This window comes from Amphibalanus amphitrite, unplaced genomic scaffold, assembly GCF_019059575.1.
Source record: "Amphibalanus amphitrite isolate SeventyFive unplaced genomic scaffold, NRLGWU_Aamphi_draft 001842F_arrow, whole genome shotgun sequence".
In the NCBI taxonomy this organism is placed as follows: domain Eukaryota; kingdom Metazoa; phylum Arthropoda; class Thecostraca; order Balanomorpha; family Balanidae; genus Amphibalanus; species Amphibalanus amphitrite.
In genome coordinates, this window is record NW_024883335.1 from 70,031 (window position 1) to 95,359 (window position 25,329).

Below are 25,329 nucleotides of genomic sequence, written 5' to 3' on the forward strand. Positions count from 1 at the left end.
GCCATTTACCCTACACCATGTCTATTTTAATGGATAATATGCATCAATAACATATTAACCCGCGCGGGGCTGGGGGGGGGGGTAAATTTTACCCCCCCTCGCGAATTTTTGCGATATCTCAAAAACGGCGGCGCGCAGCGCCGCCAAACTTTCAGTACCTTTTCTTACATCAATTTGACACGTTCCCTGAAAATTTGAGCGAAATCCGTCGGAAAATTTTTGAGAAATTGACGTTTTAGTGACGTCATGTTCGCCATTTTCGCCTCAAAAACGGCAAAAGTTCAAACGCCGCTAACATCTTCATTTTTAAAGGAATCAAGACGTAACAAAAAAGGTTATACGTAATTTCACTTTGTCTATCAAATGGCTATCTCGGTTTTTTGAAAATTTTGGATTTTGGCCTAAATTTTTTTCAAAAAACTGACTTTTTTGGGAAAATCATTATAAAATCCAAAATATTGAGTCTATCGAAAAAACCGGAATATATGTCAGAGAAGTGGTCTATGTGCACCTACATACCAAATTTTAGAAGAATCGGTTCAAAAATGTGGGAGTTATTCAAAATTTTATGACGTCACGACACACAATTTTTTTTGAAAAATGACATTTTTGGAAGTTCTAGACCTCGTACGGAAACAAAAATAGCACCATTCGATTCGCCGTGAAAAACTGCATCAGCTAGACACCTTTTTAGGCCTTAACAACCACTTTCAAAATTTGACCTCACTTGACCTAACCTTGACCTGACCTCGACCTGAAATTCATCCAGAGGTGGTCCATATCACTTATTGAGTGTGCCTATTGAATTCTATGAGTATAATGACCCATAAAACATGTGTCACACATGCCCTTTTCTATATTTTGTTTTTTGGTGACCTGACCTGACCTGACCTGACCTTGACCTTGACCTCTGAATGATATTGTATGCAACGAATATTGTCTTGGTAGCCTAAGAACACGTTTTGGGCGATCAGTCTCAGTCCATGACTCCATTCTTCGGCAACTACGGTGCAAGGCCGATACTGTAGAAACTTGCAATTTGTACCCTTGACCTGACCTTGACCTTGACCTCAAACTTTAAATTAAGTACATGTTTTTAGTAGTTCGTGATGAGAGCTTTCGATTGGCGTTTGAATTTTCCAAATCGGACCATTAGTTCGGGAGATAACAGGGGGGGTAAAATTTACCCCCCCCCCCCAGCCCCGCGCGTTCGGCTGGAGACCCCAGCCCCGCGCGGGTTAACCATAGGGAAACAGAAATAAATATCTTACCTGCATGTGACGGTTTCGGTTAGACATGGAGACTGACGGGCAGCCTGAAAAATCTTTCCACACAATGTGCATTTGAGACGTGGGATGTTGTCAGATTGGGAAGGAAGAGATTTGAAGTATTAACCCGGCACCGCCTGGGCTATTTCCGTACCCACGACAGCCTGGGGGGGGGTCGGATCCGACCCCCCCCCCCCCTGTTATCTCGAGAACCAATGGTCGTATCGAGCCCCGCGAGGCAGCTTTCGAAAGGTCTCTACGAGACCTTCCCAAAGCACTCTTAAGATTTTCAGATTGAGGTCAACTTTCGGGTCAAGGTCAGGTCAAAGGTCAAATGCTGGGGTTTTGCATGATTAGGCTTACGGACAGCGGAATAGCTGCTGCTCGAAACTCACCACAAATGACCTCAGAGACCTAGTGAAGGTACCATGTGCGTATAGGGGTCATACTAAGTACGGGTCAAGGTCAGGTCAGGTCACGAAAGGTCACGGTTTTCACTTTCTGCTACATGGGCGTGCGACACATGTTTTATGGCTTATTTTTCACGCCAAATCCGATGGTAATGGTTATATGTGACCCCAAGTCACTGTGCTGGTGATAAGTGTGCATTGAAAGCATAAAAAATCGTTTATACCATACATAACTAAACGAGGGCTAAGAAAAAAGTCAATTTTTCAACTTTTTATTTTTGACATAAAAATGCACTTTTCTAGACGAGCTTTGTCCCAGGAATATAGTTAATAGTGGTGCCATTTGTTTTCACACACGATGTTCAGAAGTGCCTCTAATTCGCGAAAATGCTTATGACGTCACCATGCCCTATGCATGTTGAAGCTATTTTTTACAATTTGGGGGTAAAAAATCGAGATAGAAAGTTGAAATTTGGGACATCTAATGTTCTAATAGAGCTCTATAACATATATTCCGGTTTTTTGGAAATTCTCAAAATTTTGGATTTTCTTAGCTGTTTTCCAAAAAATATAGTTTTTTGAATTTTTAGGGGCGAAAAACGCATTTTATGGAAAATCCGAGATAGCCATCTTAAAGAACTCCTTGAGCTGCGTCTTTTCATGTCCTTAATTTGCAATTTGCTTAAAACCTCGATTATTGGCGATTTTTTAAACATTTACCACTTTTTGACCGAAAACGCCATGTAGTTACATCACTAAAATCGATATATCTCAAAATGTTTTGAAAATTTTTCTTAAAAATTGCACATGAGACGTCAAATTGATGGGGGAGAAGGTATGCCAAGTTTCAAGTTGATAACGCAAGCGGTTCATGAGTTATTCAAGAAAAACGGAGGGGGGTCGGATCCGACCCCCCCCCCCCAGGCGGTCGCGGGTTAAGCGGTCCACGACTCTGGACGTGGCATGTCAATGTTAGGTACCTATGTGAAGAATTCAAAACATTTTATTGCAATAGAATTTGAAACTGTTAGGACTGGGGGATAAGGATGAGGATTAAAAATATATTTAAAAGGAAATGGAGAGGACAGGTACTCTGGAACCACAGGATAAGTTAAGGACAAAGGAAGAAGGAACAAGGAAAATTAAAACGCGAAAACGGCACGGTGCGACTGCAAAGAAAACGTTTTGCCAATAGGTATGCTAAGCTTTTATAAATCCTTATTCTACGTCTTTTGATTTTTTGGTGAGATGACGTCATTGAATATCATGCAGTATGGTAGATCATCATAAAATAAATCAGTTGTACAACACCAATTTCGTTTTAATTATTATTTCATTTGAAATAAAACCACTTAAAGGGACCATCCCACCTTAACATTAGTTTTGAGTTGAGATAGCCAAGTTTGCGGCCAGGCTCAGAAACCACCATTTATCATGGTCGCAACCCCCGCAGCTTTATGGTGTTCAAGAAATTTCTTCCCTTTACTTGCAGGGTGGGACCAGCTTAGTCCCTATCTCTTAACCATTAGCGGTTTTTTGATGACGTCAGCAGTCATTTCAACGCCCGCCATTCCTTGAACCCGAGTTTTGCTGACCTTGAGCTCCCTTTTTTATCAACGTGAAATCCGTCGTCGGCGCTGAGAAAGCCTATTGCTTTTCATTTTAATTTGAATATTAGAAGATACCCACCACTGGAACTTGGACTGATATTATACCAAGGCCGAAGATGATCAAGCTGCCTGCTATATCTGGAGCTTGGTGTTCAACTTCAACATGGAATAAAAAACAAAATATCAAAGCAAACTGGATATGGTACTGCAAGTTAAAGTCCAAAGAAATTTGAAGAGCTGACAATTGACATTAATTCTTTTCCTGCAAGGTTTCCATATGGAGATCAGTCACACCATGAAGAAATATTTTTGATGTTAACAGTTGAAAGGGGATTTATCTTCCAGTTTTGACGAAAGACGCTGCTGACTGTCTTTGGAAAAGGATGTCGGCATGAGGTGCAATTGTGCTTGTGAAGTGGTTATAACTGGTCTTTTCACAGTATTAAATTAAATGTGCCATTGCAGCCAAGTGTGTTATCATGTAAGGTAAAAGCAAAACTACAATGTTGGTTTTACGAGCATTGAGAAGGCTGGTAGGTAACACCTGCCTGTGCTCGTAAATCATGCTGCCAGAGTATTCTAAATTAATTTTATCATACACTTTTGTTGTCCAGAATGGTTGCACTATTGTTTGGTATCATATTATTCCATGTAAATATGGTAGTGTAAAGTCCGACCAACATGTTACCAGATTTGAAGCTGTTACGTTACCTATGTAAGTACCTGTTTTTTATTGGCGTGGTGAATGTCACCTGGATTTTGTTTTGAGGTGCAGACCTAGTAACTCTGACTACATGGGTTTGAAGCTAATAGCTATTATCTATTCTGTTTTTACTGGCCTGGTGAATGGCGACTGATGTTGTCCGTGGATGGCACTGAAACAAATTTTGAGTGTTTTGTACAGTGTTTTAATACAATGCTGAGGGCTGAAAGTTGTCTTGTTTAGAGTGGTGAAAGTTCAGGATATGCCAGCCACCATGGTGGGTCAGAGTTAAATGTGTTGCAGTCAGTTCGGCTTCGGCAAGCACACTGATGGGCATACGCATCAAGACCTGCTCTGCCATACTTTCAGCCAATTTTACCTAGGTAAGTCTTTTCTTTTTTCTGCCAAAAGCTATGACATTGTGAATTTCAGCACTGTGGCCTGTGTGTAGCTTTCAGGAAAGCAATTCTAAATAAAGCTCTGATAAAGTGCAAAATCAGCAATGCAGCCCTCTATTACATTTTCTACAACATCTTACTTGTTCCTTGCATGGAGAGAAAAATGCAATGTTATGAATTCGTTTATTCACATAATTTGACAAGCATGCAGTTACCTGCTACTATCACTGCACAAAACAGAGCAGGAAACATCAGTTGATCAAACACAAGACATAACAGAAGTTTACAACATAGGGCTGCCGAACCTGCTTCCTCCCACCACAGTTGATGCCACTTCCTATCCTGGCTTGATGTGAGCACTGAATAGCTGCTTTGTCTAATTACAGCTCACTACCATTCAACTTAAACTACTCTCTTTAAAGTACCTAAGAGTGAGAGCGTTCAGTGTTCATAGCAGCTCGACAGACGACAGACAACAAACATCTTGACAAACCAACCAGTATTTGATTTGGCTAATGATTTATGTGCTTGTTGTATCATGGCCAAACTACTTTAACAGCAATAATCCCTGTTTCATCTTGATCTTGCTTTTATTTCCATTTGAACTCAGATCTTGAAACAATCATCTGAAGTGATATCAGATACTGGCTTCTGTTTCTCTTGAAAGCAAGTTAAAACAACAATGATAAACTAAGGCAGGAGATGTGAGTTGTGGCAGTAGATTTTTGATTCAACATATGTCAACCTTATATTGCTTGAGACCTCTGTGACAGACAAACAAATATTTATAGTTTTTTGATAGTTTGGATTCTTGGCTTGATTTAGCAGATCAGCTGTGAACCTTGACTTTGAAAATTGAAATCAATTTGAAATCACATAAATGTCATGGTACCCGAACGAATCCTCGCATGACATTTCTTCGTAGCACAATTTTTCGTCCGCATTTCTTCGTCTACAAATCTTCGTCGGTGCATTTATTTGTCCCTCAATGCTTACTCTTGCATATATTTGCGTTGAAGAAGAAATGCGAGCCGATTTTCATATACCCTGGTGCGAGACAAAGTAATGCGATAGGTACGAATAAATGCCCTGACGAAGATTTGCAGACGAAGAATTGCGATACGAAGAAATGCCATAAGAATTGTCCTGGAATCCTTTATTGGCCATCATATATTGACCTTGATAAGATAAACGCATCATTCGCGCAATATTTGTCGCACTTTGATACCAAACTATTGCTTCCAAATGCCGACGTAAAGAAAACCTTTATGTGACGTCATAGAAACAGCGGATTTCCCAAAAAGTAAACAAAAATAAAAGTCTTATATCTCGAAAACGGGTGAATATTTTCCGGTAAAATTTGGTAGATGTTCATTTTCGCTCTTTGTGATTCACGCTACATCACTTTTATGCCAATTCATTAACTTTTTTGAAGGTGGGAGGGTCCCTTTAATAATATTCGGTAAAATATTTTAGGGAAAATGAAATATGTTAAATATGTCATGCTTAGTCTCTCAGGAGAAAAGGATCAACAAACGTTCTGCTACAAATTAAACAATGCAGCAAATTAGCTATTAATTAGGTAAGTAAACGTAATTAGCGAGACGAAAACGGCGCTTTTGTTTCAGTTATTTTTGTAGGGGTTTCAGATATTTGTAGAGTTCAGTGGGTAGTTTCTGAGGAGATGTGGAGATGTGAATTATTAATTAATCACACTTTATTAGTATATAGGGCCTTGCACTTTATCATCTGGATTAAAAAAAAAAAACGTTTCCTGCTGAGTGCAGAAAGGTAGGTAGGTGCATCGCCAGGTTCTATCATCAGGATTGGAGCAGTTATGAGTTATTGCAGTTGAAAGTCAAAGTTGGCTGTTCATGTTTAGGCCCTCTTTTTTATTTGGCCATCTACCCCATATTGCAGTTGTGATGACAAGCAGTTTTCAGTGTAGTTTTGTGATCTTTGATGTCATCAATTGGTGTCATTATTTTTTGTCAACTAAAACTTATTTGAACTTTCCATTCAATCGACTCAATCATACGAGTCACTCTAATTTTCGGGAATCAAATCAGTCAACCAGTCGCTAAAGTCAAACGAGTCAGTCAACCAGTCATCTCGAAAAGTCAATCGACTCAATCCAATCAACTCAAAATACGCGTTGAAACAAATTATTCAATTCAATCGACTTGATTGGTATACAACCCTGCTGCCCTCTGCTTTAATTTTACAGCATCAAAGGCTTCCACCTCAAATGTTACAATTTAATGAAAATGTATCGATATGATGCATTAAATTCCGACATTATCGGTGGATTCGTCTCATCACACGGCACACTGACGACTTAATGATGGGATGGTGTTTAATGACCGGAAGACAGCCGATGACGGTCGATGACGGCCGGTGACGGTCGCACCAACTCACCTCGGATGACGACCCTGGCTGACGGCTCGCTGGTGACGTGCTGGTCCGTCAGCAGATGCACCGTGCGACACAGAAATCGGTCGGTGACGTCATCACTGGTGACGTCACGCACCAGCAGCTCCCCAGACGGCAGCATGTGGTATTTGTCGTCTGAAAAAGTCAATGTTACTGGATCAGCTCAGTGCCTAGGTATTCAAGTTACTGAACAAATGACCAGCAACGTCAGTCAATGCACATGATACATGTCACTGGTACGCGACCAGCACAGCAACCACGCCATTGAACAACTGATCAGCACCTTAGACTGGTCAATACACACATGACCAACACAAGACACATCAATGGACAGTTGACACATCAGATCACTCATCAGTACAGCATGCGTGCCTCCCTGGGTGCTTCACCGGCGCAAAAAAAAACAATGGATACCTAACACGTACAAGTTAGGTATGTACATACAACAGACAAGTCGTTTACAATTAATCGATCAATAACAGATAGCTGTCATTAGACACATCAGACAAGCACAGCAGTGATTCTCTTCACTCGGTTCTGCCGGTGCCGGCGCCAGCCGTTCTTCGGTCGTTCTCCGACGCTCTGCGGGACAGTCTCGGCGGCACCAATATACGGCCGTGGCCGCCACCATTTTCACGGCAGCTGGAAATGGTGCTGGGCGCTGACTGCTGCGCTCCGGCCGACAACAAATGGTTCCAGACACACGGTAACTGTCTGCAAAGATACATCGCGCCTGTCTGAAGTGGCATGCTGCACCTGTCGTACTGTCTGGTGAGACACACCGCGCTGATGGCAGACTGTCTGCAAAGACACACAGCAACTGCCTGCAAGGATAGTCATTTGTGTCTGCAGAGATACATTAGCTGTGGCTGCAGAGACATAACAACCTGCCTTCGTAGACACAGAGACTTGTCTCCTAAGACAGAGTTCCTGTCTGCTGAGCCACACCGGTAACGAGAGAGCTGTCTGCTAAGACATGTCTCGTCCGTCTCTGAGACACATCCGGCCTATGCGCGGAGACATATCGGTCTCAGGAGCCCTGTCTGTTCCCCGCAACCTGTCCACCTTGACCCGCACTACTTCTAAGATTGCACGGCCGCGTCATGGGCAAGTTTTACTCCCCGAAACTTGCACTTTCATTTTATGATTTAAAACTTTGGTGACTTATATAGAACAGGTGCAAGGTTTGGTGTAATTCAACAGGAATATGTAAACGAAAGATGATTTGATACCGTTGCTCCCAACTGAGATTGATGCCTATTTTAGGAACCAGCATTGCAGCAACACGGTTTGTAGGGTAGTAAGGTCGGATTCATATACCTTTACAATCATTTCAGATGCAATGATCCCCGCTGACGTTCCAAACAGACCCCTAACCGAACGGCTCTCAGCCGCTCTCACCGACCTCATTCTAGGAAGTTCTTACTTCCATTGACTGATGTGCGGTTGCAAGCATCATGTGTATTGCGGAACTAACACATCGAGATTGATATAAATAAGTTGCATTGAGCTTGATGTTGTTAGGTAGCATTTAACAGCGCCTTCAAATTAACCTTTGATCGCTTTTTCCGTTTGCCTTTTCAGCACCGGGAAGGCTTCCTAATTGGTGTGAGTAGTTAGACACCTTATAATAGATAACGGATAATCCAGTGCTTCAATATTCATCGTACAGCAGCGCATCCTATGCACCGATATGTTACCACATTATGTCCCGAGCATCAAGTGATGTCTTACAAAAATACGGGGCAGTTGGTATAAGGTCTCAGTTATGTTCCGCTCGCATGGCTTGAGCCATGAGGAAACGGCTAGTCCTGCGATGGGATTCAGTTACCATGCCGCCCAATGGCAGGTCTTTGACAAGGCTGAGTAATGAAGGTCCGCAGCTCAACGGTCATAAATTCTGGCCCATTTATTTCAAGTGGCGTGTGTGAAGCCTCAAGGTGCCCACTGTCCAGCTTTGTACTTACCGGGAGCTAGAAACACACAGATAGACCGACAGACCGACGGACAGACCGAATGACCGACAGACCGACAGATCGAAAGACCGAAAGGCCTGAAAGGCCGACAGACACACAGACAGACAGACAGATACGCAGACAGACAGACAGACAGACAGACCCGCAGAACGGCCCGACAGACGGGCGCGCCTAAGGTCTTTTCATCTCATTGTGGTTCCCGCTACCCACAGCGCGTCTCTATTTAATTGGCCGAGTTATCTAATTTCGGTGATTAGCGCCGTTTGAGCGCTCCCGTCTCACTCGGCGGGTGGTCGTTTGGCGCGGGCCCGTCGGGGTCGACAGCAGGTCCGTCCACCCACTGCGCCAGCGTCGGCCGTGCCTCATCAGACGGAGCGAGGTGCCGACGGCGTTCCAAATCGCCGCCGCCGCCCACCGCACCGCTGCAGTACATACGTGGGGTGTGTGGTAAAGCCCCGCGCACATTTACAGCTCTCAGAAAATAGACAAAGGTTTGCCAGTCAGAAGGCCGAGAGCTCTGTAGAAACGTAGCGCAAACTGTGGAGCACCATGACAGAGCCAACTGCATAGAGTTGCCCAGATGCATTGCAGCACTTTTATTGTTGATTTAACTGCCCGTATTGTTCAATTCTGTGACTGGCTTTTATTTCAACCGAGTTCCTGAGAATCCATAGCCGTAGAAATGTTATAGAGGTAGGTAAGTCATAAAAATTGATTCTCAGTCAACAGATCGGTTTGGCAATCTGATGCATAAATGGGCAATGTCTACCCAGAAGAAGTTATCTATGTAGTTGGTCGATTTGGTTAACCCGCGCCCCGTAGGACTACCGGCGGACCCTACCACCCGTAGGGGGGGGGGGGGCGTTTCGCCCCCCCCCCCTAAGATCTCGGAAATTTACCGGCCGATTTTCAAAATTCAAACGGCGTTCGATAGCCCCACCCGGGAACTACCTTGTAACCAAATTTCATTGACCTAGGTCAAACTGATGACGTCACAGGTCAGGTCAAAGGTCGGATTTTCACCGTTCACAGGCATTTCAAGAAATGCGTTGTGAAATCGAGTAAATTGGTAAGTTTTTGAAAACCATCGATGGTACATTGTTCGTCAAACACATACTTCGCTATCTGAGGTCACTGATACCAGGTCAGGTCACAGAGGTCAGGTCACTGGGGGTCACCTGGGGGTCACAATATGAAAGTGTCGTGTGATACATGTTTTATGGTTCAGTTTACATGACAAATGCGATTATGTGGGTCAGGCAGCCTTTGGAGCCAGCTAAGGTCACGTTTTGGTGAAGGTCAGGTCAAGGTCAGGTCATGGGTATTAGGTCAAATTTCAAAGTTGATATTTTTGCATAAAATGGGTATCGATTCGATGCAACTTGTCACGGGGAGTCCAATGGTGGTCTTTGTTTTACCCTACGTGGTCTATAATTGCCAAAAATTGAAGTTTGAAAATTTGACATCATCATTTTTGAACAGTTTTTTTCGCTATAGCTTGGCCAAAAAACGAGACATCGATCTGAAATTTGGTATGTAGATAGAAGACGGTAGGTACTATCACATATATGCCGGTTGTTTCGAAACTCAAAAAACTTTTTGGATTTTTTGGCTAATATATCCATAAAATTGCATTTTTGATTTTTTGGGGTTAAAATTCAAAAATTTCAAAAATCCGAGATGCAGTTTTGTAGCCCTGTCAATTTTACACCTTTTATGTCTTGATCATTTTTCTGCATCTTCAAAGCTGTAGGCATGACAGCTCTTCTCGCGAAGGTCTTTTTCGGTCGAAAATGGCAGAACATGACGTCATTCTGACGTCATTTGTGGCCAACTTATCATAGGCTCTGAAATTTTTTTTTGGTCCCAATGTGTAAAATTGATGCCCGGAGAGGTCCTGAAAGTTTGGTGGCGATATCTCAAGCCGTTTAGGAGATATTGACGGAAAAGGACAGGGGGGCCGTTTCGGCCCCCTCCCTACGGGGCGCGGGTTAAATAAACCAGTTTCATTTTGCTTATGTCAGTTATTTCGCGGTGCAAAATGCATATATACGACAGAGTCCAATGCATAACGCATCTACGCAAGAGCAATTTAAATGCCGATAACCTGAATCCTCGCAACAAATATTTTCAAAGCAACACCAAGGAAAACTGCTTCAGTGACTCCGAAATGGAGCCAGGGTCACATATATCGCGAAAATTATTCATGAGATACGCTGCAGAGGAAATAAACTTGTTTGGTAAGCCGGGCCTGGCAGATTGAATATAAAGTCGCCGGCTCTATCAGATCCCAAATCCGCACGACGGGGCGCCGAACGCAGCAAAGGCTCAGAGGAAACACGCCGGAAGGAAACGGATGGAAACGGCTGACTTTATGGGATCGGCTGTCATATCAGCTGCATGAATATGCTGAACTACGCAGGGTTATTTCTGACTAAACAACACATTAGCCAAATATGCGTTGGTGTTACCCCTACTAATGTCGTGTAATATATATACTTGGCGTTTATTGTGGATACTATGTACATAGGTACTCGGGCGTTAAATGTTAGATTGGATTGTGAGCTCAAGAAACATTAGGCGTATTGCGCATCTTGAGAAAAGCACGGGTGATTTGACCAATCCGCAACAATTGCCTTACATGCTCTACTTAGTCTTCATGATCGCAGATTTGAATATTCGCAGTACGGACTCCATGTTCAATGGTAAATCACCAGCGGATCCTATGTCTCATGGGTCCGCACCGGTCATCGTGTTAGATAGTTCACACGGGACACATTTTGAATCCTGAGAATCATAGGACCGCGTGGCCCGCGCAGAAACCAGCGCTGATACGAAACCTAATCTTTAGCCGGTGTGGGACACTGGGCCAGGGGAGTCCCACACATTCAAAGTGTTCCAACGCCGGCTGGTGGCCGCTAATGGACCGCCGCTCCTCCCTGGTAGGTTCGCCGCACCAATCCGATGAATCGCACGGCCGACTGCTGATGCGATCTGCACCGTTAAACAGCTCAGGCGCCGCCGCTGTTCCGCTCATCAGCGCCTCGTTAACAGTGGCGGCGGAAGGTAATTTTGGATGGGGGTGCAAGGTTTTCTCAAGGGGCCCCTCTGGAAGTTTTGGGCCCCCCTTCATTTTTTTTTTTTGAGTGATTATTATTGATTTATGTAAACCGAAGATTCTGGAAAACTATCCCCATACACACAACTTCTGTAAAAGGTTTGAAATTGCAGTGTACCTATCTACCTATCTCAAATAATGAAAGCATAAAGAAGCAAATGCAGCTAGTTTGTTATCGGCTAATCTTTTAGTCTAGCCACCACCGGCAGCGTCTCAAACCACTTTTCTGGATCCGCAGTGGACCATTGAGGGCCCTACGAGACCGTCCAAAGAAGACCGTGCTTAGGAGCCCCTTAGAAGTTAGAAGCCGACCACATAGAGACTCCTCCAGAGACCTACATGACTCCCCAGACTGAATGAGCCCTCCGATCAGGGTCGGTCCCTTGAAAGTTGCTGAAAGGTTTCAGAAGGCAGTATAGGCTCGAAAGCCTTTTGAGGGCTCTCAGAAACCGGCATCGGACCCCAAAAAAGCCTGTATGGAGGCCCTCCAAAGCCGGGATGGAGGCCACAGGAGCCGATGTTTAGCCTAAAGACTGAGCCGGTATGGAGGACTGAATAGAGGAAAGGGGTCTCAGTGGGGCCTTCAGGGGCAAGCGTTTGAGCCCTGAGCCCCAAAAGTATGTGTGGGGTCTTAGAGACAGGTAGACCCGTGGGGTATGCACGGGGTCCCAGGAGCTCGCGTGTGAGCCCAAATATTCGGCTGGCGGCTAGTCTAGAACCAGCATGGGGATTCTTAGAAGCCGCTTAAACCCGCATTTCATGGGTCATGAGTCCCAAGAGTCGATGTAGGGGCCATAAAAGCCGGTGTAGGGCCCATGGCCCCATAAGTTCCGACATTGAGAATCTCAGAGGCCGGCGACGGGGCGTCAAGAGCAGATGAAGTGCCTCAACAAGCCGACATGGGGCCTGAGAATCGGTGTGGAATTCCAGGGGCCTGCGTGAGCTCTCGGAGACTTTCGCAGTTTCGTAAGGTCCACAAAGGTCGTTGGGTCCTCTGAATCTGAACTCTGCGGGGCCCTCAGAGGCCAGCATGTCTCCTGGCACTTGCCTGCGTGAAGTTGAGACCTTCCGAGGCCGTCGTAGGGTTCTTCAGAGGCTAGCGTTGGCCCTTGAAGCCTTCGTTAGGCCCTAGAAGCCGTCAAGAGGGCCCTCAGAGGTCAGCATGGCCCCTGGAGCCTGCCTGCGTCGAGGCCCTCAGAGGCCGTCGTGGGGCCCTCAGACGCCAGCATGGGCCTTTGGAGCTTGCGTTGGGTCTTAGAGACCATCGTAAGCAGGGCTGCGGAGTCGATGGATTTTCAACGACTCCGACTCCGACTCCGACTCCGGCTTTCAAAAACCAGCTCCGACTCCGACTCCGACTGCGGGCAGAATTGTCGACTCCGACCGACTCCAACTCCCGACTCCGACTCCGCAGACCTAGCAGGGCTGCGGAGTCGACAGATTTTCGGTGACTCCGACTCCGACTCCGGCTCGGGTTTCTAAAATCGACTCCGACTCCGACTCCGACTCCGGTCACAACTGTTGACTCCGACCGACTCCGACTCCGACTCCGACTCCGACTCAGACTCCGCAGCCCTGAATTCGTAAGGACCCAGAGAGGTCGCCGTCAGGGCCCTCAGCCACTCAGGGACCGTCCTGGTGCCCTCAGAAGTTGTGAGGACCCTTAGAAGCATTCGAGACGATCATCAGAGGTCGTCACGAGGTCCTTGGCCATAGTGAGGGTCTTCATGGGCCCTCAGATACCTTTGCAGGGCTCTCAGAGGCCTTGGTAAGACCGCTAGAGGCCATCGTTAGGGCCCTCAATAGACCGTTGCAGGGCCCTCAGATGCCAGCATATCCCCTGCAGCCTGGTTGTGTTGGGGCCCTCAGAGGCCGTCGCTGAGCCGTCTGAAGCCAAATGGGCCCTCAGACTTGAGTTGGGTCTAGGGCCGTCACGAGGGCCCTCTCAGAGACCGTCGTAGAGGCCAGAGCCGCGGGGCCCCTGGAGTCCTGTGGGACCCTCAGCGGTCATCATGAGGGCCCTTAGTGGTCGTTATAGGGCCCCAGGGGACAGAGGTTGTCGTGAGAGCCCTCATAGATCATCGTAAGGGCCCTCAGAGGCCGTCATAGGGGCCCTCAGAGGCCAACGTGGCCCCTGGAGTCTCATTGGGGCCCTGGAGTCTCTGTGGGACCCTCAGCGGTCGTCATGAGGGCTCTTAGTGGCCGTTGTAGGGCCCCAGGGGACAGAGGTCGTCATGGGGGCCCTCAGATGCCGCATGGAGCATCAAACGCGGCTCGGACACTTCTAGCCGGTGTGGGGGCCCCAAGGCCCAAAGACTAGCATGGGGCGCTCCTGACCATAATTGGACATCCCGGATGATTCCACATCAGTGTTCGTTTCCCGATCACTGGTTTTCAGGAGAAAATGTATTGGATGGTGCGACGGGCCCCTTGTACGGATTTTGGGGGTGCAAAAAGATATGTTTGCACCCCCATGTCTTTCGATGGGGGTGCAGCTGCACCCCCTGCACCCCCTATTCCGCCGCCACTGCTCGTTAAACGGACTGCGCGCCGACATCAAAACCCCGTCAGAGTTCGCGGAGGGCCGCAGTTATATAGGTAGTGACCTTCCAGAGACCGATGTCCGATAGTCTTATAGCGGCGGACCGGATGGTCATAAAAGACACAAGAAACTGAGTCATACAACGGCTCACAGAGCGAGGTTAGATGAAAGCTCACCGAGATAATTGTATCACATGTCGGACCACATATAACAGACAACCATTGAACGGCGACCCAAGGCCTTTAGTCTTGCATAGGCAAACGGCACACAAAGATCAACAGTTATAGATTCTACAGAAACAAATAGTGAACACGGAACAGTCACATTTCCCACACTGAACAGCAGTCACAGGTCCCACAGAAACCGAACAGTCGTATAATGCCGAACCACTCCTGCAGCTCTGTAATGGTCCGTCGGGACCGACAGCTGCATGATGATCCCATCTGTGAAGACGACTGGAATTCTGAGGAGTACAAATCCGCGGCAGCTGACTGAAATCCACTAATTTCGCCGAACAGACGGCCGGAGGTAGCTGCTCTGACAGACTCGGTGTCAGCAGCTCCGAGCAGAGGTGACCTTAACACCGCCAGTCGGGGGGCTGGGAGTCCCGAGCAAATCATGGGATTTGGATGTCAGGGTAGTTCAGGGTTTGAGAAAATGCTTAGGTGAAGTACAAATAAAAAGGAAGGCATATGTAGTGCAAGCAATGCATTGCACAACTCACCTCCGAGCAGAGTAGGGTAGACGTTGACACGGCCCTGGACGCCCCACGAGATCACGCGCACGGTGGCGCGCACGTGGTCGGGCACGTGGCACGTGAGCACGGCGGTCTGGCCCAGCGGGGCCGAGCCGTCCGTCGCCGTCACTCGGTAGCTTTGCAGCACCACTGTCGGCAAAAAAAAAGAACAGGGTTGCGTGTCAGATGGAGTCGTGTGTTTTTGTGAAGAGGGTTATAGATTTAGAGGAGATGAAATGGCTGTCTTATTTCAAACCGCCATTTATTGGTTGATGTGTGTTCGTTAAAAATGTTCCGGTTTTTGCGAGTGCTGGCAGCCTGGTTTCTAGGAAGTTCGTGTGAACAGCAACCACAAAGTGAATCGAATCGAACACCTTCGTTAGAAGTTTGCTTTCTTGCTGTTGACCAACTATTGAAACAGTAGATTAGTCTACGCTGCACCGGTGGCAGATCAATCGGTTCCTTGTGATCATAAACATATATGTATATGTAGTCGATTTAGAGGCCAAGCCGCTCCAAATTTGTTGAGATATTATTTAACCAAGAAAATATCGGGGACATCTATTTATAATTGAATGATATGGGCGAAGCTCGGCTTTGCCGTGACGCGCCTCGCTCGCGGTAAGACCCAGCTGCTCTTGGTCCCCTGCTCTGAGGACAGAGATGTACGGGGCTTTAAATTTCAATCAGCCGCGGCCGCAGCAGGGGCTTGTGTTCGGGCGGCCGGCCTATGGCTGCCTCCGCCTGATGGGCAATCTCGGCGTGCCGCGCCCGGCCGCCGGATCTCCGTCAACAGGCGGCCGGGACGGCGAGCTTTTTACCAGTGACAGAACAGATTGGCCTATAGAATGGCCTTGTTTTGATCCGATATCCCACCGGCTGGTATCGCCCGGGACCCGGCCACGACTTTATAACGACAAGAAGTCCAACCAGCGACGGGCCACCGGCGAAAATACAGCCGTTTCGGCGCGCTCTGATCAAATGAAACTATCCGTAATGCGTTCAGGGCGGTAGAACTGATGATACCAGAGGAGACTGTCGTCAAACATCGTAGATGAACGCATTTTTTATGGATTACAGTGCCTGCACCGCGGCTTTTTCGGGCTGGCTTCCTGCCATCCTGTTTAGTATCGCTCGTAGACGGTCATTGTTTTAGATGCGTCTGGCTGGCAGGGCCATACGTCAGGCCGGTTCGTCGCTGTGGTGCCTCCCAGGAGAGGTTCGTCGAGCTGACACGTATTTAGGCTGCGCTCTAATGGACCTATCCATCACTGCCGCCGCCCCTCGGAGCATCTTTATATTCAGGTCGCGGCTTTTGTGCAGGAAAACCGATTTACAAAGCCGCCCTGGTTATGAAAAATGATGTTCGCTATGATTTACCCTTGTTCCGGCTGACGCCCCGGGAGCTGGCCAGGGTCGGAGCGGCTCGCCAGGTCAGTAGGTTCGGGGTAGGCGGCGGCAACTATCGTTCGCGTGGGATTTGGCCCGTCGGGCGCTGCGGTGCGGAGGTCTCCCGGTTGGCCGTCTGGCAGGCCAGCACCGCCGCTTCAGTATTCATTCATTCATTCGTCGGTAAGCCGACACGGCACGTCCCGGGTGCCTGGTCTGTGCAGGCCCGGGCGCGCTGGTGGCATGAGGCTGCGTCTGGTATGATATTAGGCCCGGTATGGTATTTAGTTTGGTATGGAGTCGACTGTGGTGCGCAGAGTGGGTGAGCTGACATTTGTTGGAATGTCTTTTGGCCTGGTATGAGGTGGTCAGTTCTTCCGCTGCGGTCTGGTGAAGTCAGGCCGGACTCGGTATGATGTCAAGTCTTGTCTGGAAACAGGCGGGTTGGCTATCGGGAGGGGCTGGTGTGGGGTGGGGGAGGAGGTCGACGCGGAGCGAAAGGCTCCGTCGCTGCCGAGGGTTTGATCGGGCCGCTCTGAAGTGGTGATTAGAGCGGACAGGGCGGTCGGGCGGAGCCACCGGCTGCTGTTATGCGCCGCCACGGCTGGAAATTTGAGAGCGAGTGAACCAAGGCTGGAAAACTGAGAGCGAGTGGACCAAGGCTGGAAAACTGAGAGCGAGAGAACCAGAGTTGGAAATTTGTGAGCGAGCGGACCAAGGCTGGAAAACTGAGAGCGAGAGAACCAGGGCTGGAAAACTGACAGCGAGCGGACCAAGGCTGGAAAACTGAGAGCAAGCGGACCAAGGCTGGAAAACTGAGAGCGGGCGGACCGAGGCCATGGAAAACTAAGAGCGAGCGGACCAGGACCACGACAAGCAGGCTTTGAGCGAGCGGACCGAGGTCGGGAGGCTGACAAGAAGCGAACGATGGCTGGAAATTATGAGAGCATAACACGGCTGGCAGTCAAAATTGTGACTGACAGGACCCCGGCTGGTAGGCAAAACCCTGAAACATGGCAGATGACTGGCGGAAATGTGAGCGAGCCGCAGCCGAAGCAGGCCACTGCACGCTGACATGAGGCATCACTGCGGGCGAGGCCAGAGGTGTGAGGGGTAGCCATGAGAGAGCAGAGAGTCGCTCCTCATGCTAAGAGCCCCCCCCCCCCCGCCTGCAGACCCAGATAATTACCGGCATCGGTCAATGCGGCCGGCCGAAATGACCGAAATGTCTGCTTTACCGGGCCGGCGGGACCATTGTGACGGCCATTATCCGCGTCACAATGGCCGGCCGGCCATATTTCCCGGCCCGGCCGGTCTGCTGACTGTTGGCTGTCGGAGGCGCGGCCGCGCGCCTCTGTGGTCGGCCGCCGCCACTCAGCAGCGGTAGAACACGGAGAATGGAGCGCCACTCGCTGTGGATATCGCCGACACACCGATACCCTTAGTAGGCGCGGTCGGGAGGTGCTGACCTATTGTGGCGGTAGAAGGTAATCAGCTCAGCCAGCCCAAGGGCACACCCACAGCGGCAGCAGAGGGATAATACATGTTCTGAAATAACTCGCACTTCGACCTCTTGCCTTTCAGACCTAAGAATTGCTCAAATGTCATGCATTTTTATCATTCAATCATTTATCCATAACCTTGTTCTTCTTGGTAGATCAATAAAAATATTGTTGCCAAATGTTAAGCATGCACAAAGCCACTGTCAATAACAAGCTAGCAGAAAATGTAAAAAAAAAAACAGGATTCAAACTTAGATAGCAATAAGTAGCCAAAATAAAACAGATTCTTCATTGCCGAGAGGAGACCCGAGCTACCTAAAGCTAATCGGGTAGCGTGTAAACTAACGTTGTTATTCTGATAAGCAGCATTTAGTGTTTCCATTTCAGTCATGGCATCTTGAGTAGGTATCTCGAGCATCTCCAATATCTAATTAAAAGTTTATTGAGAATTTCCTCATCATAGACTACACTTTATCTCAGAGCGGTACATTGTGTCCCCGGGTCGGTCGTATACCCCCTTCCCCCCATTCATCTGCCGGAGGGGGGGGGGGACTCGTCCGGTGCCACGGCGGACTGATCCTTTGACACGGGCCACCAGACGCGCGGTGCGTCCCTCGGCGATCAATAGAACACGGGAGTGGTGCCGGGCGCCGGCCAGACCGTGACCGAGCTGCCACCGCCGACGTCACGGGGCAGATGGTAAAACTGACGTCACATGGCAATTGATAAAACTGACGTCACATAGTAGCCAATAAAATAGAAGGCAGAGACCAGCCGATAATGACGACGCTACATGCTTGACATCAGTGCAGTTGTGTCGCCCTCGTCGCATATTTTTTACATTGCTGACGTGAAGAACAGCTGATATTTTTGACGTTACGTAACAAGCTAAATTTACCGATAAGCCTACTTTACCGATAAACTGAAATAACTGACGTCGGAGAAGCTTATGTAGCCGACATCATAGCACTGATATGCTCAACATCACCGCGCAGCTGTTATGTCCGGCATCATGAAGCATCTCATGTCGCTTGTGTCACATGACAGCTAATATCACTGTGACTTCAGAAATCAGCTGATAGGCCCGGGCAGCGCTTGTCGAACAGCACTGCGGATCCGAAGGTTGGGACTTTAATTGTGAAAAACCGCCCGCCCGCCGCAAAACCGCAAAACGCGCAAAACGCACGCCCAAAACGCCAACGCAAACTTCGCAAAAAAACAATCGCCCGCGCGCCGAAAACCGCAGAAAAAACGCAAAAAAAACGCCGCCAAACACCGCCCGTCCGCCGCAAAACGCAAACACCGCAAAAAACGCAAACAACGCCGCCGCAAAAAAACGCCCGCATCGCCCGCCGCCAACCGCGAAACGCCGCAAAAAACGGCCGCACGCCGCGAACCGCAAAACGCCGCAAAAAAACGACCGCCCGCCGCCCGCCGCTAACCGCAAATAACGGCCGGCCGCCGGCAACCTCAAAACGCCGTAAAAAACGGCCGCCCGCCGCAAACCGCAAAACGCCGCAAAAAACGGCCGCCCGCCGCAAACCGCAAAACGCCGCAAAAAACGGCCGCCCGCCGCAAACCGCCGCTAAAACGGCCGCCCGCCGCCAAACACAAACAGCAAAAACACCCGCATCGCCCGCCCGCCCGCCGCCAAACACAAAAACCGCAAAAAAACGCAAACACCGCCGCAAAAAAAACGCCCGCAACGCACGCACGTCCGCCGCCAACCGCAAAACGCCGCAAAAAAACGGCCGCCCGCCGCCAAACGCAAACACCGCCAAAAACGCAAAAACGGCCGCCCGCCGTCAAACGCAAACCCCGAAAAAAAAAACGCAAACGCCGCCGCAAAAAACGCCCGCCGTAGGCAAAACGCAAACACTGACGCATTAAGACAAATATGGCGCCCTGCGGCAAATGTGGTGCATTCATATCTGCCGTTTAAGCAGCCATCCTTTAATTACAGCGCATCCTAATCGTCCAATGTTCGACAAAGTTACGCACATTCTGCGCTTTGCGGCAAAAAATGGCGCTTTGAGACAAACGTGGCGCACTGCAACAAACGTGGCGCATTCGTTTATGTCGCTTAACAATTCATCCACCCACGAAATTCTAGCCCAATCGGACTTAAACTGAAAAAGTTATGTACATTTGAATATTTCACTATAAAATATCTCCGCAACGGAGGTGCCCAGATTTGCACGTGTGCCACGTGACCACCGGTGGTGCAAGCAGGACTTGTCCCCTCACTGATTGCACCATTTCAGTGTTCCTGGCTTGTGCTGTTTTCGTGCTATAAGGCCACAAATCGGCAAACACACGGTAATCTGGGAGGTACGCGACTCAAACACGTGGCCACGTGGCACGTGCCGGACCTCTGATAGCTTCACCGTTCACGCCACGTGATGACCCATCGACGTGGCCATAAGCATGTAAAAGATGACCCCGGCCGGTGTCACCGTCTCTGAACAGTGGACGGCTAAACTCGAAAAACTGGAAAATTTAGGGAAATTTCACCTTTCGAATATATAATTTCCCCAGAATTTTAAATTTTTCATTTCACAAAAAATCCGAGATAGCAGTTTTCTAGCCCCCTTCATTCTGTGCCTATACCCGTTTTCAGATTGACCCTATCATAAAAACTGACGGCCTGACGGGTATTTCCCCCATTCCTTGCATTTCACAATGCTAGTATATTTAAGCACAAAAATTGACCCCGTGCCACGGCACGTGCAATAGCACGTGCGCCACGTGACCACTGGTGCAACAAGCTGGACTCATCTGCTCATCGGCTGCGTTGATTTGGTGTCGCTAGGTGGAGTGGTTTCCACGCCATAGGACCCCCAGTTGGCCAATGTCGGATTTTCCCGGAGGTTACCCCATCAAACACGTTTGCACGTGGCACGTGCTTTTCAATCGCCCCATATCTGACCCATACCATGTGGTAGCCGACACCCCGGGGCACAACATATTGGAACATTTTCAAAATCTAACGTGGAAATTTTTTGCAAAATCCATTTGAAAATAATTTTTCGAATTCGCCATAGGCTCAACATGGGGTAACTGTTTGTGACGATTACCCGAAATTTTGTCAATTATATTTTAAATAATTACCACCGTCAGTTGGGGTGCCAGCCCGAGATCCGACCCTAAAAATATCAGCAAATATAATTGACGAAATTTTTCGCAAATCGAATTTTCAATTTTCCCCCATGTTAACCCTATGGGAAAATGCACGTGCCGATTACCCCAAAACGGGTTAATTATATTTCAAGCGACCGATGCCAGCCGGTAGCTCCCCGATACGGGACCAAACGCTGAAAATGGCAAGAAATTCTACCGTGCCGTTTCGGCGGCGATCAAAATGACCAAAATCGCGGCAGAAACGCTAAACACCCCCCTAGAGAGGTAGCTCAGGTTGGGATTTTCAATAGAAAATCACAATTCTAAAGAATAGTGATTGTTCTTAATTGAAAAGTCCCAACCTTCGGATAGCCCGGGCAGCGCTTGTCGAACAGCACTGCGGATCCGAAGGTTGGGACTTTAATTGTGAAAAACCGCCCGCCCGCCGCCAAACGCAAACACCGCAAAACGCGCAAAACGCAAGCCGAAAACGCCAACACAAACTTCGCAAAAAAACAATCTCCCGCCCGCCGAAAACCGCAGAAAAAAAACGCACAAAATGCCGCAAAAAAACGCGCGTCCGCCGCAAAACACAAACACCGCAAAAAACGCAAACACCGCCGCCGCAAAAAAACGCCCGCATCGCCCGCCGCCAACCGCGAAACGCCGCAAAAAACGGCCGCCCGCCGCGAAACGCAAAACGCCGAAAAACGGCCGCCCGCCGCAAACCGCTAAACGCCGCAAAAAACGACCGCCCGCTGCCCGCCGCTAACCGCAAATAACGGGCAACCGCAAAACGCCGCAAAAAACGGCCGCCCGCCGCAAACCGCAAAACGCCGCAAAAAACGGCCGCCCGCCGCAAACCGCAAAACGCCGCAAAAAACGGCCGCCCGCCGCAAACCGCCGCTAAAACGGCCGCCCGCCGCCAAACGCAAACAGCAAAAACACCCGCATCGCCCGCCCGCCCGCCGCCAAGCACAAAAACCGCAAAAAACGCAAACACTGCCGCAAAAAACGCACGCCCGCCCGCCGCCAACCGCAAAACGCCGCAAAAAACGGCCGCCCGCCGCCAAACGCAGCCACCGCCAAAAACGCAAAAACGGCCGCCCGCCGTCAAACGCAAACCCCGAAAAAACGCAAACACCGCCGCAAAAAAACGCCCGCCGTAGGCAAAACGCAAACACTGACACATTAAGACAAATATGGCGCCCTGCGGCAAATGTGGTGCATTCATATCTGCCGTTTAAGCAGCCATCCCTTAATTACAGCGCATCCTAATCGTCCAATGTTCGACAAAGTTACGCACATTCTGCGCTTTGCGGGAAAAATGGCGCTTCGAGACAAACGTGGCGCACTGCAATAAACATGGCGCATTCGTTCATGTCGCTTAACAATTCATCCACCCACCAAATTCTAGCCCAATCGGACTTAAACTTGCAAAGTTATGTACATTTGAATATTTCGCTTTAAAATATCTCCGCAACGGAGGTGCCCAGATTTGCACGTGTGCCACGTGACCACCGGTGGTGCAAGCAGGACTTGTCCCCTCACTGATTGCACCATTTCAGTGTTCCTGGCTTGTGCTGTTTTCGTGCTATAAGGCCACAAATCGGCAAACACACGATAATCTGGGAGGTACGCGACTCAAACACGTGGCCACGTGGCACGTGCCGGACCTCTGATAGCTTCACCGTTCACGCCACGTGATGACCCATCGACGTGGCCATCAGCATATAAAAGATGACCCCGGCCGGTGTCACCGTCTCTAAACAGTGGACGGCTAAAGTCGAAAAACGGGAAAATTTAGGGAAATTTCACCTTTCGAATATATAATTTCCCCAGGATTTTGAATTTTGCATTTTACAAAAAATCCGAGATAGCAGTTTTTTAGCCCCCTTCATTCTGTGCCTACACCCGTTTTCAGATCGACCCTATCATAAAATCTGACGGCCTGGCGGCTATTTCCCCCATTCCTTGCATTTCACAATGCTAGTATATTTAAGCACCAAAATTGACCCCGTGCCACGGCACGTGCAATAGCACGTGCGCCACGTGACCACTAGTGCGACAAGCTGGACTCATCTGCTCACCGGCTGCGTTGATTTGGTGTCGCTAGGTGGAGTGGTTTCCACGCCATAGGACCCCCAGTTGGCCAATGTCGGATTTTCCCGGAGGTTACCCCATCAAACACGTTTGCACGTGGCACGTGCTTTTCAATCGCCCCATATCTGACCCATACCACGTGGTAGCCGACACCCCGGTGCACAACATATTGGAACTTTTTCAAAATCTAACGTGGAAATTTTTGGCAAAATTGATTTGAAAATAATTTTTTGAATTCGCCATAGGCTCAACATGGGGTAACTGTTTGTGACGATTACCCGAAATTCTGTCAATTATATTTTAAATAATTACCACCGTCAGTTGGGGTGCCAGCCCGAGATCCGACCCTAAAAATATCAGCAAATATAATTGACGAAATTTTTCGCAAATCGCATTTTAAATTTTCCCCCATGTTAACCCTATGGGAAAATGCACGTGCCGATTACCCCAAAACGGGTTAATTATATTTCAAGCGACCGATGCCAGCCGGTAGCTCCCCGATACGGGACCAAACGCTGAAAATGGCAAGAAATTCTACCGTGCCGTTTTTGAGGGATTCAAAATGACCCAAATCGCGGCAGAAACGCTAAACACCCCCCTAGAGAGGTAGCTCAGGTTGGGATTTTCAATAGAAAATCACAATTCTAAAGAATAGTGATTGTTCTTAATTGAAAAGTCCCAACCTTCGGATACAGGCCCGGGCAGCGCTTGTCGAACAGCACTGCGGATCCGAAGGTTGGGACTTTAATCGTGAAAAACCGCCCGCCCGCCGCAAAACGCAAACACCGCAAAACGCGCAAAACGCACGCCGAAAACGCCAACGCAAACTTCGCAAAAAAACAATCGCCCGCCCGCCGAAAACCGCAGAAAAAACGCACAAAATTCCGCAAAAAAAACGCGCGTCCGCCGCAAAACACAAACACCGCAAAAACGCAAACACCGCCACCGCAAAAAAACGCCCGCATCGCCCGCCGCCAACCGCGAAACGCTGCAAAAAACGGCCGCACGCCGCGAACCGCAAAACGCCGCAAAAACGGCCGCCCGCCGCAATCCGCTAAACGCCGCAAAAAACGACCGCCCGCCGCTAACCGCAAATAACGGCCGGTCGCCGGCAACCGCAAAACGCCGTAAAAAACGGCCGCCCGCCGCAAACCACAAAACGCCGCAAAAACGGCCGCCCGCCGCAAACCGCAAAACGCCCCAAAAAACGGCCGCCCGCCGCAAACCGCCGCTAAAACGGCCGCCCGCCGCCAAACGCAAACAGCAAAAACACCCGCATCGAAACAAACACAAAAACCCCAAAAAACGCAAACACCGCCGCAAAAACGCCCGTAACGCACGCACGCCCGCCGCCAACCGCAAAACGCCGCAAAAAACGGCCGCCCGCCGCCAAACGCAAACACCGCCAAAAACGCAAAAACGGCCGCCCGCCGTCAAACGCAAACCCCGAAAAAACGCAAACACCGCCGCAAAAAAAAACGCCCGCCGTAGGCAAAACGCTAACACTGACGCATTAAGACAAATATGGCGCCCTGCGGCATATGTGGTGCATTCATATCTGCCGTGTAAGCAGCCATTGCTGAATTACAGCGCATCGTAATCGTCCAATGTTCGACAAAGTTGCGCACATTCTGCGCTTTGCGGCAAAAATGGCGCTTTGAGACAAATGTGGCGCACTGCAACAAACATGGCGCATTCGTTCATGTCGCTTAACAATTCATCCACCCACCAAATTCTAGCTCAATCAGACTTAAACTTACAAAGTTATGTACATTTGAATATTTCACTATAAAATATCTCCGCCACGAAGGTGCCCATCTTCGCACGTGTGCCACGTGACCACTGGTGGTGTAAGCAAGACTTGTCCCCTCACTGATTGCACCATTTCAGTGTTCCTGGCTTGTGCTGTTTTCGTGCTATAAGGCCACAAATCGGCAAACACACGATAATCTGGGAGGTAAGCGACTCAAACACGTGGGCACGTGGCACGTGCCGGACCTCTGATAGCTTCACCGTTCACG

At 48.8% G+C, this 25,329-nt stretch overlaps 1 protein-coding gene across 1 annotated transcript in view; it reads right to left on the reverse strand.

The window, feature by feature from the left end:
• LOC122375448 (Down syndrome cell adhesion molecule-like protein Dscam2) overlaps positions 1 to 15,344 on the reverse strand; it is a gene marked incomplete at both ends in the record, with an annotated part of 82,931 nt that extends 67,587 nt beyond the window's left edge. The window contains 2 exons of the mRNA XM_043354842.1: positions 6,808 to 6,957; positions 15,183 to 15,344. Coding sequence (XP_043210777.1) covers positions 6,808 to 6,957; positions 15,183 to 15,344 — 312 coding nt within the window. The remainder of the gene's footprint in view (positions 1 to 6,807; positions 6,958 to 15,182) is intronic.
• Between the last annotated feature and the right edge of the window lie 9,985 nt (positions 15,345 to 25,329).